General features: G+C 46.9%; 4 protein-coding genes across 24 annotated transcripts in view; 2 read left to right on the forward strand and 2 right to left on the reverse strand.

Moving 5' to 3' along the window:
* Nucleotides 1-2,911, reverse strand: part of CELF1 (CUGBP Elav-like family member 1) — a 68,071-nt gene extending 65,160 nt beyond the window's left edge. For 11 of the 19 annotated variants that reach the window (XR_010070694.1, XR_010070693.1, XM_063332063.1 and 8 more), the window contains exon 1: nucleotides 2,505-2,626. The gene's annotated coding sequence lies outside the window, so the exon portion shown is untranslated. Of the gene's footprint in view, nucleotides 1-2,504; nucleotides 2,740-2,845 lie in introns of those variants that run through there. The other 8 variants (XM_063332079.1, XM_063332078.1, XM_063332077.1 and 5 more) reach the window with 5 other exon arrangements.
* On the forward strand, nucleotides 2,852-5,510 carry PTPMT1 (protein tyrosine phosphatase mitochondrial 1). 2 transcript variants are annotated; one of them, XR_010070695.1, is made up of 4 exons: nucleotides 2,852-3,081; nucleotides 3,168-3,248; nucleotides 3,780-4,075; nucleotides 5,257-5,386. XR_010070695.1 is itself a non-coding variant. In XM_063332086.1 (4 exons), exons 1-4 carry the CDS (start codon nucleotides 2,911-2,913, stop codon nucleotides 5,386-5,388), a joined length of 576 nt encoding a protein of 191 aa, XP_063188156.1. In that variant the 5' UTR covers nucleotides 2,856-2,910; the 3' UTR covers nucleotides 5,389-5,510. The 2 variants fall into 2 exon arrangements, 1 of the variants encoding a protein (XP_063188156.1); XM_063332086.1 differs by having other exon boundaries at nucleotides 2,856-3,081; nucleotides 3,780-3,971; nucleotides 5,257-5,510.
* Nucleotides 5,511-5,672: 162 nt separating this feature from the next.
* Nucleotides 5,673-14,586, reverse strand: KBTBD4 (kelch repeat and BTB domain containing 4). 2 transcript variants are annotated; one of them, XM_063332060.1, is made up of 4 exons: nucleotides 14,433-14,586; nucleotides 10,577-11,197; nucleotides 7,923-8,029; nucleotides 5,673-7,340 (listed from the first exon to the last, which is right to left on the reverse strand). In XM_063332060.1, the coding sequence occupies exons 1-4, from the start codon at nucleotides 14,449-14,451 to the stop codon at nucleotides 6,480-6,482; spliced, it is 1,608 nt and encodes a 535-aa protein (XP_063188130.1). In that variant the 5' UTR covers nucleotides 14,452-14,586; the 3' UTR covers nucleotides 5,673-6,479. The 2 variants fall into 2 exon arrangements, with proteins under 2 accessions (XP_063188130.1, XP_063188131.1); XM_063332061.1 differs by having other exon boundaries at nucleotides 14,520-14,574.
* On the forward strand, nucleotides 14,571-20,210 carry NDUFS3 (NADH:ubiquinone oxidoreductase core subunit S3). The gene is made up of 7 exons (XM_063332085.1): nucleotides 14,571-14,709; nucleotides 14,801-14,866; nucleotides 15,779-15,876; nucleotides 16,147-16,296; nucleotides 18,200-18,325; nucleotides 18,619-18,738; nucleotides 19,965-20,210. The coding sequence occupies exons 1-7, from the start codon at nucleotides 14,664-14,666 to the stop codon at nucleotides 20,130-20,132; spliced, it is 774 nt and encodes a 257-aa protein (XP_063188155.1). The 5' UTR covers nucleotides 14,571-14,663; the 3' UTR covers nucleotides 20,133-20,210.
* The last annotated feature ends 242 nt before the right edge of the window (nucleotides 20,211-20,452 follow it).

The following is a 20,452-nucleotide window of genomic DNA, read 5'->3' on the forward strand; positions in this document are numbered from 1 at the left end:
TTACACAATATTATAAATATTTCTCTTATGTCAGAGCATCATAATTTGTTTCATCTAGTGATTTTTCAATTGATGTAAAGGTTACTTGCAGAGGACCTTGCAAATTACAGATTTGTTATTGATGAGATATATAATTATTGCATACCTATGATATAGTCACCTTTCTTGCTTTTCCCTTTAGAGGAGTAGTGCCAGGCAATGTGTCTTCAGAATCCCTACTCATAGCAGATTAAATAAAAGTTAAAGACACCTTCCCCCCACCATGTAACGATAATCTTACAAGTGTATCTAATTTTGGGGGACTAGCAAAAAAGTAGATACGTTAGTAAGTACACAGTACTACTGTGGAGTTCTTTACCTTGTAAAGAATTCTTTACCATCATCTCTTATTGTGAAAGACAGGTACGTTTTCCTTATTATTGTAAGCCACATACTTCCAATACAAAACTACCTAACGCATAAATCTTTGTGGTTTAGTGTTCATGATTTTATGACAGCCATTTTTCAGTTGTTTACTCTTCTACAAACACTGTGCTCCTGCTTTCTTTCGCATGTAAACACAACTTCCTAAGCCTGAATCTATTATTTTGTTTCATATACAAAAAAGAAGCAGCTACATAAGGGCAAGCATGCGACTAAAGAGTTAGAATCTGGGACTGATTTTTCTCTAATGTAACGTTAGAAACCTTGATAGGGAAAGGAAAAACACAGGCATCCAAGAGCGATCATTTAGAAAGGCTGAACCCACTCCACAAACCAGCATATACTTTCCCAGAATAAATATCAGCAAAATTTTGAACAGTAAGAGAACAGTGAAAGTTCTGTAAAAGAAAACAGTTGAGAACAGAAAGCACCTTTAAAAAAATAAAAAAAAAATCCTTTACATGATCATATTTTAAAATCCCTATTTAGGGATTTTACTGGTATATATATCTGCATTCATGTCCCTGGGCAAATATAAGAATTGTGTTCTTGGCCAGGGGTCTCTTCATCAGCAGGAATGTCACTGAACGTACTAAACTGCAGGATACGAGCTGCACCCACCTTAACATTTCCTATCACAGCGTAAAGATGTAAGCAGTATTTTTAAAGATCTATCACAGGAGTAGTATTTCCAACAAAGCTGCCTCTTAAAGACTTGGGTCCAGACACAACTCTAGGAGTACAGTATCTCACATTATGCAGAGCTCCCAAGAACATAGCTGAGGGGAAGAAAAAAAATATGATGGGTTTATTATGAATATGCAATGTCAAGTCAGTCAGTGCAGTAAAATCTGAGAACTAATCTACAGAAAAGCAGCAGAAAAGACAGCTAAAGGCACCAGGAGATAATTTAGCAGTTATTGCAATCACTAGCACAAAGTATAAGACTGGAAGGCCAGACAAACAAAAAATAAAAAAATAAAAATAAATTCAAGATACTCAGAAAGTCCAAGCTCTTGTAGAACAGAAGCAAAGGGTATTTCAAGATGTAAATCCCCACTAAATATTCTTCTAAAACAAGTGAGCTCCCTGTAAAACACACCCAATGACCACAGTCAAGCAGTACAATACAAGAAAGCTGCAACATCTGAAAAACGTTCCTGAACAACTTCTGGCAGAAGAGGATGCTTGTGCATTAAAGATGAAAACGTGTGGGCCACAATTCTTCAGGAATTTAAAGGAGTGAAGGTTCCACTCTTTATTACGGTGCTGGCTCTCCACTTCCTAAACAGCCCTATAAAAATCTCAAGCTACTATCAACCTCTACTGCTTCTTTATTTACTTAACATTCGTTTTATGTTCAATCTCTCATGGTTTTTGTATTTCTCTTGAACTTCGTTGCAGTGGTGTTCGTCACGCCTTCTCACACTTGAGACTGCAAATCCTCACTGTGCTGCCTGTGCTTCTCGCGCACCCGACTTGCCTCTACCCTCTCCGTAGACCAATACACGTCTCACTACTCCGCAAGACGGACCCCTACCATGCCCCAACGACATCTAACCGCACCCCAGGTTCCCGGCACAAGCCCCCGGGCCACTCCGCAGCGCTTCAGCCGCCCATCCCGGACGGCTGACGGCAGCCATAGCCCGGGGGGGCCGCTCCCCGGCCCCCAGGGCCGCCCCAGGCCCGCCGCAGCGCCCCCCCCCGCCCCCGAAATGGCGACGCCACCTCGGGCTGCGCTCGCACCTGCAGCGCCCCCCGCCGCCGCCCCGCGGCCCAGCGGCACCCGCGGCGCTGTCAGCCCTCGGATCAGATACGACAACCGGCGGCCTCCGGTTCCGGGCCCCGGACGGGGGCTCCCGGCGGGGCGGCCACCGCCCCCGCGGTGGCGCGCCCAGGGCGGCGGCGCGGCGGCTCCCCGGCGGGCCCCAGCCCCTCGGTGCCGCGGGGGGAGAGGCAGGCGAGTGGGAGCGAGGCGCCCGCCGCAGAGGCTGCCGCCGCGGCCCGGCACGAGTAGCCTCACAGCGGGAGCCCAGGGGAAAGCGGGGGGGAAGAAGGAGGAAGAGGCGGCGAGCCGTTACCTGCGGATCGCGCTCTCCACGGGCTCAGCTCTGCTCCGCGCCGTCCCTGCCCGGCCCGGCCCGAGCTCCTCCTGGCGGCCGCCGCCCTCACCTGCCCCCGGGAATCCACCCGCGCCCCGCTCTCCTCCCTGCGCCGCCTCAGGCCGGCTCCGCAAGATGGCGGCGCTTCCGGGACAGACCACGGCGGGCCTGAGGTGGAGGGGCCGCGGCGGCGCGCCCGCCCTCCCCGGTCGGCCGGCCCCCCGCGCCCCGCCTCACACCGCCCCGCTCCAGCCGCCGCGCCGACGGCGGGACCCTCCCCGCGCCCCACGCCCCCGACCCGGGCTCCCCCGTCTCCTCACGTTCAGTGCGCTCGTCCGAGGCGCTCCCCCGCCCCTCGGCCTGGCCCAGCCCGGCCGTGCCCGCGATGGGGGTGGCGGAGGCGCTGGGTGCCGGGGCGGCGCGGCTGCTCTTCTACCCGACGCTGCTGTACACGGCGGCGCGGGCGCAGCTGCCCGGGTCCCGCCGGCCCTGGTTCCACCGCATCGACGGCGCCGTGCTGCTGGGGGCGCTGCCGCTGCGGGGGCGCAGCCGCGGGGTAAGGCGGGCGCGGCGGGGCGCGACGGGACGGGGGAGGGCCGGGACGGGCCCGGCGGCGGTGCCTCACCGTGACCGTGCCTGCAGCTGGTGGCGGAGGAGAACGTGCGCGCCGTGGTCACCCTCAACGAGGAGTACGAGACCCGCTTCCTCTGCTGCTCCCCCCAGGTGAGGCCGGGCGCTCGGCGGCGCCCCTCCGGGAGGGGTCTCGTGCGGCTCCCCTGGTCCCAGCGGCGCGGGGGAGGCTCTGGCCACCTCCTGCCGCCATCCCGGCAGCCACCGCCGAGTCCTCTGACAGCGAAGCCGTGGCTTCTCCGTCCCGAAGGCGACTGGTAAAACTGTGCGACAAACCAGTGAAACGTGAGGGTGCAAGGTGTGACAGCTGCAGTGGCGAAGAGGGAAGGGCAGCGTTAAATCCACCTACACCGTGCAAATACGAGAATGCCTTTTGTTTCGGCAGGAGATCCCAGCTCCTCTCCTTTCCTTCAACTGAACCGCATCCCTTTTCAGTTCCCTTTATCTTCCCGTTTCTGATAGCCAGCACTGAAGTTTTCCTACATCTGATTTAAGGGATTGACATTCAAAGGCTGCTTACAACCCCACTGAATTTCCTAACTGTCTCAACAGGTTCTGGGCTTGCTTGCTGGAAAAATACCCCCCAAAAAAGCTAACCGATCAAATCTGCTATGTCCATTTCAGGAATGGGAGGCAATGGGAGTGGAGCAACTGCGTCTCAGCACCGTGGATCTAACGGGAGTCCCCACCTTGGAAAACCTCCGCAAGGGCGTTGAATTCATACTGAAACACCGGGCGTGCGGTCACAGTGTCTACGTGCACTGCAAGGCAGGACGCTCCCGCAGTGCCACCATGGTGGCAGCGTATTTAATTCAAGTAAGAAGGATGCTATGCTAAGTAGGGTTTATTTTCATACAGTCTGGGCGAATGCAGCTGGCCTTTACAGTTTGCTTTTGCTGACGAAGCCTGAGCACGTACAGGTATGTTAATATTCCATGATTATATAGAGTTTGGACTGGAGACCCATTTTAAGAGAGGTAGATAGCTAGGCCCCAAACTTACATTGGTGTTTTGTAGAATGTGGCAAATGCAAGGTAAATGAACAAGCAGAACTTAATGTTTGCTGACCTGCCATCTAAGCTTCTTTTGATAATCTAGTTTATCTTTGCACATCTTGTTCATCTGTGCTTAAGATGCTGTCAAGATAGTGCTGCTTGGCAATGAGATGGTGGTGAAGCTGCCAAAAAGTAGTCTTTTCATTCATCTGTACGGTCCGCATCTGCCAGCTCAGTTATTAGCACTGGCAAAGACGTTCTGATCTTATGAGAAAGAGAAACTGTTGTTGCAACAAAGCTTTGAAACACATGGTCTGATAGTATCTGCTGCTGGTTCTGGCAGATCAGTCAGACTTCAGGAAGCTGCTTGTTTTTCTGGGCTATTAATATAGTAAGTTCTCAACGGCTTTTGAATGATTCTGCCATTCTTAATTCTTTCCATGGAGGAACAGATTGAGATGGGAATAACAAGTCACTGGTGAGGGTAGGTTCACCAAGCAGATAAACATCCATTTTTGTTGTTCAGATTTTCTCTTTGGTTAACTGAAATGGTGAGCCTTTTTAAGCTCTCCAGTAAATACAGTTTGGGATCAAGAGAAGTGACTGCGGTTTTCTGAGTTCCTCTACAGACCCAACTGAGTAAGCAGTGCTAAGAACAAAATTCCACCTATGGATTCTTCTGTTGGTGTTAGTAAGTGCTCCCTGGAAAATTTTCCCTTAGTGCTGAAGGGAAAATTTTCTCACGAATTGCTGAAGTGCAATGAAAGTATGTAGTAGTAAGGTTTTAAAAAAATAAAAAAACCCAACCTGTACTTTTGCTATTGTCTGGTGGAACTAGGACAGGAAACTATTTACAACATGATGGCAGCATGAGTGAGACAGAAAAAGGAGGTCTCAGGCAGCAACCATCCCTCTTTAACTGAGGGACTCATTTCATGAACTTGCATTGACATTCAGACCCCTCTGAGAGGAACATGAAGGAAACAGACGGGGCAAAGCAGCAAGTTTTCTAACAACTCTAATGTTGCCTGTAGCCTCTAGGAAGGCTCTATTAACTGGTGCAGGGATGGAATGGATTTTCACTTGCAGGGTTTCTGCCTTTTCAGCTGCATCACTGGACCCCTCAGGAAGCAATAGAGGCTATTGCCAAGATTCGTCCCCACATCCTCATTCGGCACAAGCAAGTCCAGATCCTGGAGAAATTTCACAGGAACATGATCGCTAGGACAACTGCATAGTGTCAGTAAGAACTATAAAAATTCCTGTCTCAGTTGCTTTAAAAAACCTCATGTTTTAATGATCTAAGGCTTAAGTATGGTACTTCTTGACCATCAATAAAGAAGTTTTTACATAAATTACAGTAAAGGGGAGGTTGGTCTGTTTCATTAAAGCTTTCTTTCCTTATGGCTAATATCTGAGTTCTCTTGGAGCCCCATAGTTCTTCTCTCCCACACTATCAATGCTAAGCTGAACTGCAATCCACAGGAAGTTCTGTAATATTTGCAGCAAAGGAAAAGAAAACTTTGTCTCAGCAGAGACTTTATTCAGATTCTTACCCAAAGGGCTACAGTGCCAACAGAGAGGGGTAGGAGGAAGTGGTCTTAATTCCATCTTTCACCAACACTATGTTACGATTACAGGTGGGGATTCCCTGTACAGTGAAGGAAGCCAATGCTCATAAAAACGATCTCCCTCTTTATGCTAGGTGATGACAGAGCAGTAAGCAAGTTCCCAGTTTGTTACCACTCCTCTAGGAGAAGTGCCTGAATAATGCAACCCACTAAAGGTCTCGGGGTCAGCTCTGGAATCCGCTGTAAATATTTCTGCCAATCCCTCCTTCTGCAAAAGGGACACAGGAATGTTTAAACGGGGACATCCCTGGAGGACACAGTACACATCTAACTCTGTGACTGACATGGCAGCAACACACAGCCTCCCAGGCAGTTAAAACTAGCAGTCTGGGCCAAGGAGGATATTGTCCATATGCCATAGGATTTGTTATTGGCGGATTGATTCCAGGCTTAAAAAAGCCATTTGCTGCAGTTTGGGCCTCAAACACAAGCAGCTTATCATCAGGGGATCAAAGTAATAGCATTTAGTCCATCTGAAATCTAAGATGCAGCAGTTCAACTTTAATAGTGCTATGTAAAAGAACAGGCCCTCAGCCAGAAAGCCCGTACTACTTCTTCACAGATATAGAGGATGGGGTCTTTACTGGATGTTGTGAGCTCGCAGTAACTGGGATTGGTGCTGAGGGTGGTGGGTGCCTCTGAGCGGCACAACAGAACACCGCTGCTGCCCTTTCTGTCACAGGGCCTGTTTTTCCCGCTTAGGCCAGGACAAACTGCAGGTTAGTGAGCAGCACTTTGATGCCACTTGTGACCGTTACAACAGAGGTGGCTGGGTTAAGTTTAAAAGTATTTGCATCACCCTTTTTATAGCGGTCACGAAAGACATAGATGCTGCCATTGCAGCTGGCAATTTTCCAGAGGGACGGTACTGAGCTCCAGGCATCTGGCAGGCATAGCCGGGTGAAGCTATCCAGTAGGGGATTATAGCATAGCAGTGAATCCCCCTCAGCTACAATGAACACCACATCCTTGTGTACAGCAGCATGCATGCGCCCTGCAAAAGGCAGTACGTATGGCTTCACGTGGCATTTCTCTGTGTTGGTATCATAACACTGAATTAGCCGAGAGGGCTTGGTGAAGAAGTCCAAGTCATTTTCTTCCCCACCCAGCAGGTAAATGACACCATTAAGGTTTACACCTGCAGCTCCAGAGACTGCCACTTCCAACTGGCTGGTCTCTGTCCAGACGTTGTCTCGTACTCTGTAATATATGACGGCATTAGAGAGAGTGTCCTGTAGAGTTTTCCCCCCCAGTGAATATATTGCATCCTTGCTTGGAACAGAGACAAGGGTGTGTTGGAGCCGGTCACGGGGCAGAGGGGCACACCATTCCCAGTCTATAGTCGCGTTGTTGCACTTCCACATGCGTCGTGGAATGGAGCCACCAACGACGTATAGGTCACTACCGTGCTTGCAGGCAGCGGTGATCTGGTGACATAGGCTGTTCTGGCCACTCACGCTTATGGAGTCATCATCAGCACAATGCAGAGAGACAGCGAGTGAATGTGTACGTGACGACTCCTTTCCAATCAGGTAGATGTGAACGTTTTCTCCAATCACCTGAGAGAAAGGAGGAGTGTGTCAGCAGGACTGGACCTGTTTACATAAACATCAGTGATGCCTAAGACTGAATTTTTCAGCCTAGGACCCACGTGTGGGCCTGAGGTATGTGACCTGCTTCCCAAGTCCTGCCACCCTACAGCATGCAGGATTCAGAACCTCTCAAAGCCTTTTCAAGATACCAGTCATATCTGACATAGCAAAATAGCAACAGACTTCACTGGAACCCAAGCGTCTGCGGTTTAGGTAAGGGCTGGTTACATCACTGATGGAGTTACTATAAGGGGAATGCCAAACTCAGATTTCTGAATGGTCTCTTTGGTAACTGAGCATCTGGTGAAATAAGTTATTTGTGGCATTGCTCCAATCACTAGTGAAAGCAGCCTCAGGTTAAATTAAAAAAGCCGTCAGTTGCATTGCTACTTATGACAATGAAAGTATTCCCCACACAAGCACCATGAATTTCAACAGCATTTGTGTTTTGTGACTTTCAAGTCACACCTGTGAGCAGAATACCCTGCCTTGGGAAGTGTGAAACCAGCAAGTGCTACACCAACCCCAGAAAAGAAGGTCTTTTTATACCTTCAAACTCGATCGCAGCGTCTCTGAAAAGCCCGCTCGTTCCTCCTTGTTGAAGTTGATCCAGGTTTCTATGGCAACCGTTGGATTCTGAGAATATGGAACGCCATCTGCGGTTTGGGGACAGAAAGGCATTTATGATATCTAGACAAAGGTATATGTACTCAGGAACATCCTTTTCCTGCGACTCCCTTCCTCCACTCCCACCACAAACCCTACTTTCTAGAGAGGAAAGAAAGACAGGGAGGTTTATAGATTTTGTCAGGCATGATCATCACTCCCAGCCAGACATCTACGTGAAACTAGTTTGGATAAATATCATAAGAGAGAGCTGCCAGATCTTAAGCACTTTGGATGATTTTCAACAAAGGAACCTATGTCCGAGAGAAAGAGGGCAGGAAAGGGAACTTACATGCTTTCTGACGATGAAAAAATATTTTCTTATTTTGGTATTTAAGCAAAAAGATTCTCTTATTTGAGAATCTCAGCAGCTGCCTTTCTTTCTGGCTAGTCCTAGAAACCTATCTAGCAAAAGTCATCTGCAGAATTTTCCTTCTCTGAGCACTGTCAGACAGCTGACCCTCAAGACTGAACATCTGGTGTTGCTGCTATCCTCTTAGCATTTGGAAATCCCCAATGAGCTACTATAGCTTTCCTTAGCAGTGTGACAGTAGGAAACACTCAACAGACTGCATCAGGTTTCAGTTTGTTTCCAGACATAACTGGAAGTTTTGGTTATGCCACAAACTACTGCATCATCATCATCAGTACATTACCTAGAAGATTTTAGGTATTTACTTCCATTTTCAAAGCCAGCAATTATGCCTGTATTCATTGAGAGGCTTCCCTATGAAGGCGCTCTGATTTTGTAGTGTGCTCTCATGACAAAACATGAATTCAGTGATGATGAAGGCATCAAATTCCAACACTTTTCTCTATACTGGAAGGGAGGAGAAAAAACGTGGAACAAAAGCAGGCGTTTCAACTCTGTTTATTAGTAAAAGGGATTTCCATAAGCTATCCATCACATGTAGTGGTTAAATGGAAAAACTTTTATTTTGAAATGGGTCCTAGAGCGCAACAAAAGGTAAGCTTAATAAATTATTATTTCATAAAATTAATTTTAATCCTTGCCACTGATAGCTTCCTCTATTTAATTCTCCATTAACTAAACAAAGATGCAGGAATTGCAAAAGAAAAAGGTTTTCCCTACCAGGAGTAAGAGTACATTTCAGATTTTAATCCATTTTATGAGCTAAGTTTCAGCATAAATATTGAGTAATGTTGTTCTATATATAGAAAAAGATGATAAATGGGAAAAAAGTTTTATTGAGCAATTATTTTAATTTAGGACCACAAACAGTAAAGACCATAGCCCTAAATCTACCATTATTACCTGGAATCCCATGGAAGTTAAGTGTGATTGACCTCTATGGCTTTATTTCATGATGTTAGGAATTTATTTTTTTTTAATGAACTCACAATTTAGTTTTAAAACTTTACCTAGTAGTTATCAAAATTAATCTAATTTTATCATAGTTTTTTTGAGCTATCAGTACCTATTCTCAACAGGTTTTTGACTGTGAATTTCTTTAGGTGCAATAGAGATGATACGATGCAAAATCTGTAGAGGCTCAAATGCACAGCATCAACTTTAAAGGCTATTTTAAGTCTTACGGACAGATTCGTCAGTATTCCAAAGAAGCCAGTCATGGTAGGTTTATTGTTGTAACAGCATATAAAACATATGACACACAAATTATAGTTGTTAACTCATTTACAACATTTTTTAATTAAAACAAGAAGGGGGCAATCTCTCTGGTCCCAAGTCCAGCACATTTGAATGTATGAGCTGATTCTACGTTATTGCGTCCTCTAGCAATGATACATAAACACACAAAAATGGAGTTGTGACTGCAGCAATATGGAGAGGTTTTCAAGTACTGGCTGTACCTACTAGGGCAGCAGAGAATATTTAAGGATTGGTGGCAGCTGGACTAAGTTGTCCTGTGTTGACACATCCTTCACAACACTGAGTCATTGCAACCATTACTGTGGAAGGCTATTACGTTTACAAGAAGGGCAACTACTGTATTACCTAAGATCTTACAATGCCTCTATTTCAGTCAGCTGCGTGCCTAGTCTAAATAATCCTAACAATTATATATAATTGTTAACAACACTAACACAGTATAAAAATAAGCCTTCTAACAAATGTTGAGTTGTTGCATTCCTATGTTAAATGATTATGAACTAAAGCAAAAAAAAAGACTTTCATAACATGCTCATTTCTGCTAAAGCTTCTTTGGTTTACTTTTAAATACAAAAATGCAAGAAATTGTTGGAAGTTACTAAGTTATGTTTAAAAAACCTGTAATACTTCTGACCTGTTGACTCGGGAACTCCTTGGAATTACCAACATCCTCTATGTCCCTTTTCTATAGCTTAGATGCTTCATGTCCAGTAACAATTAATAGTTGTTTTTTTTTTTTTCCTGATTAAGTTATCCAGAATGTTTTGCTTTGCTTAGCTAAGCCTCTGAATAGACAATGGTTATGAAAGCTTGGATCTTTCCATCTATCTTGTTCAATCCCTAAAAGACTCTCTGAAAGTCTCTTTCTACATCCACAATCTGGCTAGCGCCAAGATCTCCTTACCTGTAAGGATGTCTGTCAATAGGCGGAGAGGCAGGTGTAGGAACTCCTCTGTGTCTTGCAGCTGGGACAAATGTGACTTTGCACAGTGTTTGGCAGCTGTGTAGAGCTCCATGTCACTGTGTTGATCTGCCAACCACATGACCTGCAAACAGTTCCTAACCTGCACTGTACGGGCCAGAAAACGTGAGCACTCTTCAAAAAGGGCAGTCAGCTGGTACATGTCTGCCACTTCATAGGTTTCCTGCAATTCCTCTGCCCTCAGCTTTACAGTCCCATGGTAAATATAGTCCACAAGGAGCTGAAAGACACTCTCGCTAACGTCCTGCAGCTCAATCACCCGGTTGTGGGCCTCCTTTAGGTTGGAAGTGAACATAGAACGAAAAAAGCAACTCTGAGCTGAGAGGACTAAACGGTGCAGCTGGAATTCTTTGCCTTCCACTGATATTGTAACATCAGCAAAGAGCTCATCCTCCAAGCATAATTTCATAATACCCTGGGCCACGCGGCCTGAGTGGGAGCGGTCGGTGAAAGTGTAGTTCACAAAGTAGTTTTCTTCTGCAGAGGAACCTCCAGTCTCTTCTGATGAGTCCATGGTGCTGCAAAGATCAGACCTCCAGCAATCTGTAAAATCACAATAATTATATGGCTTTCTCTCTCCACTAACAAGATTATGCAGTACTTCAGGGTACAGGGAAAAATCAAACATATTGGTAAGAGGCCAGCATATTTTAGACTGAATATAAATAGCGCAACCATAAACTTTTGCTTGAGCTTCAGAATCTCAAACAACAAATAAGAAGTTGGCATAATTAAAATTATAACATATACCAAACTTCCAGTATAGTGAGCATCACACCCCATCAGACCTGGGAGACGCGCATATGTTTTCACCACTCATTTCACCGGCACAAAGAAATGCAGCAATAGTTATTCAAGTGGAAAGTCCAGCAACCACCCTAGGAAACTCACGAAGCCAGGAGAATGTGACAGCACCATAGCTGAGCTAGATGGAAAAAGGATTACAGTATCTAAGAGCCTTCTATGATGGCATGACTGGATGGACAGATGAGGGGAGGGCGGTAGATGTGGTCTGCCTTGACTTAAGCAAGGTGTTCGAAAGTCTCCCACAGCATTCTCATAGGGAAGCTTAGGAATAGTGGGTTAGGTGAATGGACAGTAAGGTGGATAGATAACTGGTTGAAAGACAGAGCTCAGAGGGTCATGATTAGGGGCACAGAGTCTAGTTGGAGGTCAGTGACGAGTGGTGTTCCCCAGGGGTCAGTACTGGGTCCAGTCCTCTTCAATATATTCATCAATGACCTGGATGAGGGGATAGAGTGCACCCTCAGCAAGTTTGCTGATGACACAAAGCTGGGGTGGGGGGTGGCTGACACACCGGAAGGCTGTGCCACCATACAGAGAGACCTGGACTGACTGGAGAGTTGGGCAGAGAGGAACCTTATGAAATTCAACAAGGGCAAGTGTAGGGTGCCGCACCTGGGGAGGAATAACCCCATGCACCAGTACAGGTTGGGGGCTGACCTGCTGGAGAGCAGCTCAGCTGAAAGAGACCTGGGAGTCCTGGTGGACAACAGGATGACCATAAGCCAGCAATGTGCCCTTGTGGCCAAGAAGGCCAATGGCATCCTGGGATGCATCCAGAAGAGTATGTCCAGCAGGCTGAGGGAGGTCATCCTCCCCCTCTACTCTGCCTTGGTGAGGCCGCACCTGGAGTACTGTGTCCAGTTCTGGGCTCCCCGGTTCAAGAAGGACAAGGAACTGCTGGAGAGGGTGCAGCAAAGAGCTACCAAGATGATTAGGGGACTGGAACACCTCTCATGAAGAAAGGCTGAGGGATTTGGGTCTCTTCAGTCTGGAAAAAAGACGGCTGAGGGGGGACCTTATCAACACTTTTAAATACTTAAAGGGTGGGTGTCAGGAGGATGGGGCCAGGCTCTTTTCAGTGGTGACCAGCGACAGGACAAGAGGTAATGGGCACAAACTTGAGCATAGGAAGTTCCACCTACACACGAGGGGGAACTTCTTTACCCTGAGGGTGGCAGAGCACTGGAACAGGCTGCCCAGAGAGGTGGTCGAGTCTCCAACTCTGGAGACATTCAAAACCCGCCTGGACGCGTTCCTGTGCAACCTGCTCTAGGTGACCCTGCTCTGGCAGGGGGGTTGGACTAGATGATCTCCAGAGGTCCCTTCCAACCCTATGATTCTATGATCATACTAACAAAGAGCACAGACAGCAGTTCCTATCATCCAAAACCAACATAATGAATCTGTGTGGTGGTATCAAGTAAGGTGAACTTGCTTTTACCAAACGGATGTGCAAGAAGTCTGCCAGACATAACCACCAGTCCTTCAAGCTAACCAGATGAGATAACTGATGGTTATACTCAGTTTGTTAATGCGCCAGACACCTTCACCATGGAAAATAACCTGTTACGTGTTGTTAGCCACTGTTTCCCAACTGGCAAGGAGAACTCAATTTAAAAGATAACACCTTTATCTTTTAAAGTGAGGTACCAGAGATTGTTTGCAGAGCTCCAAGCAGTTTGTGGGTCAGAAAAGCTTCTGAACCAGAGAAAGACCTCTGAAGAAGAGAGCTCTCTTTTAACGTATCTCTTGACAGCATTAAGAGCAAATAGACACATGCCTGCATTCACTTTAAACTTAATTTTACACCTGAACTAGCAGCCATGGTGACTGATATCAAGAATTTCTGATTGATAATTTCTGATCAATTAATACTGAACATGATTTCCAGTGCAATGTTTCCCAAAGATGGGATTTTTCTCCAGGAGACTCATAGTTACTCTTCCATGCTTTATTTTGTCAAGCATGTATTTTCTTACAATACCTCTGCTTGATACAGGAGAGCTCCCAAGTTCTTTGTTTACGGGAAGTAGTGCCTACATCCCTAATCGGCTACACAAGTCTGTCCCATTCCTGATGATGGCCTGCCTTAATTATACCCTTATTGTGATTTTACAAGAGTTCTGGTCTGTCTGAAAAGTACCTATACATTAGTCTGTAAGAGACCATGCAATTAGCGCAGAACACACCAGTATGATTTTTCCAGCTTTACCAAGTAAAAGCCTATCCTGCAAATCGGCTCTCACTTCAGTTACAGCTCTCGATCCTTACAGCTGAGGTGCTCAGAAGCCACAGCCCAGAAGTGCTCAGGCGGAGCACCAGGATACGAATGGATGGATGGATGACGCTGCCCTCCTGGCACAGCAGAGCCAGCCCCCCCAGCACGATTTCCAGAGAAGCGCTGCCAGGTCACGAAGCGGCTAAAGACTACCGTAAACCTCACATCCTTCTTTGCAAACACAAAGTTCCCCTTTTGCATCCATGGCCTCGCCACGATAAAGAAAGAGAGGTGCAGGAACAGAGAAGCGCCCCATAAAGCAAAACCTTACGCTCCATGCCAAAGCAATGACCTGCCGTACGCCAGGCTACAGGTGAGGACGGCGTAACCGAACCCTGGCGCACCTCCCCGCTTCCTCCTGACAGGGCCGCGGATGCCATGACAGCGCCTGGGAGCAGAGAACCCACACACCCAACCGACAGCGACTTCCCGCTCCGGGGGCGGCGTGGGGGGGAGGAAAGGAAAGCCAATTCCCGGAAAAGCAAAGGCCCCCCCATTCGGGCCACGCCAACACCATGAAACCGCCAGTGAGTGACCTCGCCCCGGCAGCGCTGCTCCAGCCCGGAGCTCTGCCAGGGCCCCTCAGGCGCGCACCCGGCACCTCCACGGAGCTCGCCGCCCCCGGGCTGCTCCCAGCCCTCCCGCCGGGCTCCCAGCCCCCACCGGGGCTCCCCCGGCCCCCTCGGCACCCACCTGCGGCGCCTCCCTTCATGCCGCCGCCCCGGAGCCTCCCGCCGCCGCCGCCCCGGGGTACCCCAGCGGCTCCTCTGTGCCCCTCACCCTGCGCCAGGCGCCGCCAAGGTACTCGCCGTTTCCGGCCACCGACCCGGAAGCGTCCCGCCGGCAGCGCGGGGGGGAAGCGCGGCGACGGCGGCGCTTTTCCGCTTCCGGTCCGTGCCCTTGCCCGTCCCTGTCGCGGCGGGGATGTTGGCGGCGGCGGTGAGGGGGCTGGCGCGGGCGGCGCGGCGAGGTGAGGGCAGGGCAGGGCGCCCGGGGTGGTGGCGGTGGCGGTACTCGGTCGGGCCGGGCGGTCGGTGAGACGTGTCCGTTTCTCTCCGCAGCTGGCGCAGGCCCGGCGGCGGCGGTGCAGGCCCGGCTGGCGGGGAGCTCCACCGCCGAGACTCGCCGTAAGTGAGCGGGAGCGGGGCGGGGGCTGCGGCGGGGCCTGGCTTGGGGGGCGGCGGCGGCGGAGGCCTGTGCTTGTGTCCGTGTCCCGCTCCCGGCTGCCCTTCGGGAGGGTCCGTGCCGTTACGCGCCTGTTTTAGCGAGTGTTATGGGAAAGAGGGTGGTGCCCGTCACGCATAAACCTGAATTTTGGGCAAAAAAGCGGCCCCTTGGTAACCCCGCGTCCTTTCTTGTGGGCCTGCCTGCTTGTGCGGTGGAAAGTTGTGCCTGGGTGACAGCTGCAAGGCCCTGAACCTTGAGGAGTGTTTGTAATTGTAACGGCAACAACAACAAAAGCCACGTGGGTTCCCAGGGGGTTTTGATTATGAGGGGGTTGCTTAGATGCTGGCCGATCAAACAAAACCAGGATTATTTTGTCTAGAAAAAAAGATCCTTTCTAGAGCCAGGCTGAACGTCATGAGCAGTATTTGAGTTCAGATCGTTCTGTCATCTCTGCCACTTTCTTTTTCATCTTGTTATTTGCTTCTCCGTCACCTTGTTGGACTGTTCCTCTTGCTGTATTTACAGTGTACAAAAAAATTTCTGTGTAGCAGTGACATAAACTTCCTTCCTTATCAAAGTGTCTAGTTCCATGTTCTGTGTACCACAACACGTGTATGTTGCTATGGTCTAGTCTCTATTACAGCATCTAATATATTCTGTTATACGTATATGTTGTGTTTAGCTTTGGATTTACCCTAAATAAACTTTGCAGGTTACTTGAACCTGAAGCTGCCTGGCTTCTGCCAGAGCTACCAAGAGACATCTAGACTGGTTAAAGGGATTTTTAAGTCAGGGGTGGCAGTTACTGCTGTTCTTGCTGTAGCTTTCTGTATTCCCTGACGTAATCTTGGGAGCTTTATTTTTCTCTTTAGCTACTGTCAGACCAAAAAATGAAGTAGAACAGAAGCAGCTATGTGCTTTTGGGGAGTACGTGGCTGAGATTCTGCCCAAGTATATCCAGCAAGTACAGGTAAGTGCTGTTTGAGAAATTGTAGTGGCGGGGGGGAACGGGACCCAGCGAACACACTGCTTGTTTGCTAGCTGTTTTCAGAAGTTGTTTTGGGGAAGAAGGGCTGCCAGAATTACATGAAAGTTACTGCTATTATTATGCCCCTTTTTCTGATGTTGTCATGTGTCTGCTGTACCATATACTCTCTTTATTTGGGTGTTCCGCTGGATTCAGCGTAATGTTCAGTCCTGTTGGTGTTCGTGCTCATGCCCTTTGTGCTGTTTTCATCAGGTGACCTGTTTCAATGAGCTGGAACTTCTGATCCATCCAGATGGGATCATTCCAGTTCTGACCTTCCTTCGAGATCACACTAATGCCCAGTTCAAATCCTTGGCTGACTTGACTGCGGTTGATGTCCCATCTCGGCAGTACCGCTTTGAGGTAAGAACTCCTCATAGGTGCAGGACTTGGAGAGCTTTCACAAGTGCTGATGGCCGTGGGTGCCATGGCAGCTCTGACCACTTCTTTTGCTTTCTGAAAAGAAAATCCACTCTGAAATGCTGGGTTTCATTTAATCTGTTGATCATAGAAGCGGTAGCAGAACTGATATTGTGTAGGTTCTTAGCCTGGCTTTCCTTTTGTGCTCTGCTGAAAGTCTTTTTTTTTGTTTTGTTTTGTTTGGGATTTTTTTGGGTTGGTTTGTTTGTTTGTTTTCTTTTTTTTTGTTTGTTTTGGTTTGGTTTTACTAAAGTGTCTAGAGACATCTTTCTAGCCAGATGTAAATTGGTGCTCTTCCTCCTTCCACTTAGGCCTGTCAGCTGCTGTTGACACAATTGATCATGTTTTCCTTTAAATCTCATCAATCTTTGTAACAATTTCCCTCTTTAAAAAAACAAAACAAACTATTTAGTTGCTTCAAAAACATTCCCTGAAAGTTGGGACCAAATAGGAGATGAGGCAGATTTTCAGAAAGCTCTCAGAAGATTTCGGTAACGGAACTTCCAGTGACTTTCAGTGAATATTGGAGATTTGGTTCCCACAGATGCTTTTGAATATTTCCCCATATAGCTTTTCAGCTGCAGAAAAATGGCAGCTGCCAATAGAAAAAGAAAAGATACATCTTTGGGGAAACCACAGACTCAGTGTTTTGTATTCTCACCTACTATTAGAAAGCGTTGTTCACAGTATTGTTGCAGAGGCGTTATTTTATTTTAACTTAGGAAGATCCGTAAAAGACAGTGGCAGAAAACACCTAGGGCTCACATGCTGTAGGGGGCTGACTGTGGTGTAGGCAGCCCTATGGACAAAGAGATGTGTGTCTTCCCTTGTCTAACTCTTGGGCAAAGTGTCTTTTGGGCAAGAGAAGTGAATTGGTAGATTTTTTAGTTCCCAGCAAGTAACAAGGCAAATGTAACATAGCTGATTTATTTTTTTCCCTTTGGTTTATTTGTGGTATTAAATCACTTACCAACAGCCACTCAGAAAGCGAGGGGTTGACAGGTTTGCCTTGTCTATATTAGCTAATCAGATGTCTGTTGTTTTCAAATATAGCTCCTTCTTGCTTTGCTAATAACAGCTTTGACTTTTAGTAACGTAACTCATGATTAGTCAAAAATCTTGAGAGTTATAAAGAGAGTTTCTTTAACTCAAAGGGCTCCAGTCTCTGAAGAAGTTGAAGATTTTTTAATTCAGGACTTTTCTTTCAAAAATCTACATTCATAGAAATAACAGAAGTATAGACCTTAATGAATTCACCTTTTCCAGCCATCTTTACAGAGGAAGTATGAAACAAGGCTACACAATTTCTTAGAAAAGGTTGGTTTGTTTTTTTTTTTCCCTGTCTGCTTGTAGTAAGTATTCTGCTCCTCCTGGAGGTCCTAGTAATCCACATAAGCAGCCTTTTTATTAGCACTTCATCAGCAGAAGAGTTAGAAATTTTCCCTGGTATCCAACTACTTTGCTGAAAATTAAGCGTATTTCTTCCTAGATTTTTCTCACTGGATGCTGAAAGTAATTGATAGCCATTTTCTTTGTGAAAGACTATTGTCAAGTGTCCCCGTCCCTTCAGTATTCTCTGTTGTTAAGATTTAGTGTCCCTCTTTACTTCAGCTTTTCTTCATCAGTCCTGTTTTCTAAATCTCACATCATTTTCGTTACATTTCTAAGGACCAAAGAGATAAACTATTGGAACCTCGGTTGTACTAGTGTCTTTTACTGCCCAGCTCTGAAGTGCTGAATGTGATTCTGCTGATAAAAAATATTTGAAAAAGTCTTTGCGTGCCTTTGTTTAGCCGGTACTGTGCTGCAAAGAGATCCATAAATGCCTTCTTTTATTCGGCTTCAGATTGTGTACAATCTCCTGTCGCTGCGGTTCAACAGTCGGATCCGTGTGAAGACATACACTGATGAGCTGACGCCTGTTGACTCAGCAGTGCCTGTGCACAAGGCAGCAAACTGGTATGAAAGAGAGGTGAGTGCCAGTGTACTTGGGAGCAGAGATTTTTGTGGAGAGGGGCTGTGTTTTCCTGATTAAACTGATCCCCAGGGCCCTGAGAAAGAAAGGGAGAAGTGTTTCCCTGGCTGCCTTTTTGGAGTAGGAGATAAAAGGGTGTTTGATTTGCTTTTGAATGAGTTCCTGCATCGGTTTCACTGGCACTCCACAAAGCCAGGCATGTAACTGAAATTTCAGGGATGTAATACATGAAGGTTTGTGTTTGTTTTTTTTCTAATCTAATTCAGTTTACTTGGCTCCCTTTCATGTAGGTTTGGGACATGTATGGTGTTTTCTTTGCCAACCACCCTGATCTAAGGCGAATCCTCACAGACTATGGGTTTGAGGGCCATCCTTTCCGGAAGGACTTTCCGCTCTCTGGTTATGTGGAGGTAGGAGATATGCTCATGTCTAAAGTTATCAAATCTCTCTAATACTCTTACCTGAGTGTCGGTACTGAGATGTGATTGCTTCACAATCCTTTGTCCGAAAGGCACTAAGGGCATTTCACTTAACTGTATTGCAGAGGAGATCTATAATGGAAATTTGAAGTCATTACAAAGTGTCATCCGTAATAAGGCAGCCTAAGGCCAGAGATGTCGAGCAAATTTCATGTGCTGTATACCAAAGACATTTGTCAGGCAGAGAAAGTGTTTCTGCTTTTAGCATGTCTTCTGGTAGATTAAGCTTTCCGCTGCAAGACTGGAGATTCCCAAAGGAATAAAGGACTGAACTGATCTTAATGCAGTTAGAACTCCACTTTGTTGAGTTTTTTGTAGGCCCAGATTATAAAACTCTCGTTGAACTGACTCTTGCCATTTATCAAATATTTACCTCTGTATGTCAAACCACAAGTGAAATGAGTATGTTTGGTATCTGTCTGGTTTCAAATGACCGCATTGCAGAAATGGTTGTGTTTGGTGCAGCTGTAAGACTGAGTTGAGTCTCAGGAGTAAACAGTGAGGTTCCGCAAGCAACAGAGGGTTTTAAGAAAAATAGAAATACCAGCATATCCTGCAAGCGAGGACCAGGCAGGATCTCTTGAGCTGTGGTTTGGAGGTCTGGACTGGCGCAGTGAGGATAAAGGAAGCCAGTCAGAAGTGTCTGGTGCTCACCTGCATTTCACACTGGTTGTCTTTCTGTCCCATGTTCTGAGTGTTTTGCTAAGAAGCACAACTAAAACCAAACAAAGTGACGTATTATAAAGGTTCATGAGAGTGGTCCCCAGCTATGCCAGGGGGACGGGCCACCTTATTTCAGTGACTCAGGAGAAATTCCTTTGTCATAGGACAAACTAAATGTATTGTTCCATGTGGACTTCATATGGACTGTAGGCTGGGCACTCCTAATTCGGGGTGGTTAGTCAGGACACCTGTGATATGTGGTACCAAAGAGAAGGGTTTTCCTTGAAAGTCCATCGGTCTTGGTGGCATCTGGAGGGCTCTGGTTTAATAATGAGGAGAGCTGAAGCTGTGGCAGAGGCCTGTGGCCTATCCATGGTACAGGAAATAGGATTGTACCGGAGGGTGGTCTGGGTCATTACTGTGTACGGTTAATAGCAGAGATGCTGTGGGGACCGTATGAAAATGACTGGCCTGTGTCCTTTGCGCTGTTCTAGGTGCGGTATGATGATGAAGTCAAACGGGTAGTGGCGGAGCCTGTGGAGCTAGCTCAGGAATTTCGCAAGTTTGATCTGAATAGTCCCTGGGAGGCGTTTCCTGCCTATCGTGCGGCTCCAGAACCCCTGAAAATAGAAGCAGGAGCCAAGAAAGAAGATGTGAAATAGCAGCAGAATGGAGCGGATGCACAGCACCATCCTTTCTGTTCTAACATAGTATTTATAATAATAAAAATTGATATGAGATTCTTGCCTGTTGTGGTCACATGAATAACGTTTTCAAACTAGATGAAAAGCAGAGGGTGAGGGATGCTAATTTACAATCCTGATAATCCAACTAGTAGATGTTTATCTGCTGCTTGGAGTTCTAAGACACTGGGTTTGTCTTTTTGGTTTGCAAATTGAAGGGAGTCCAGGCATTCCCTGTGGCTAAGATTCTTTATATACGCTGCTGCTGCTAGCTGTCCCTGCAGGCGTAAATCATAACC

Source organism: Chroicocephalus ridibundus, chromosome 4, assembly GCF_963924245.1.
Source record: "Chroicocephalus ridibundus chromosome 4, bChrRid1.1, whole genome shotgun sequence".
In the NCBI taxonomy this organism is placed as follows: domain Eukaryota; kingdom Metazoa; phylum Chordata; class Aves; order Charadriiformes; family Laridae; genus Chroicocephalus; species Chroicocephalus ridibundus.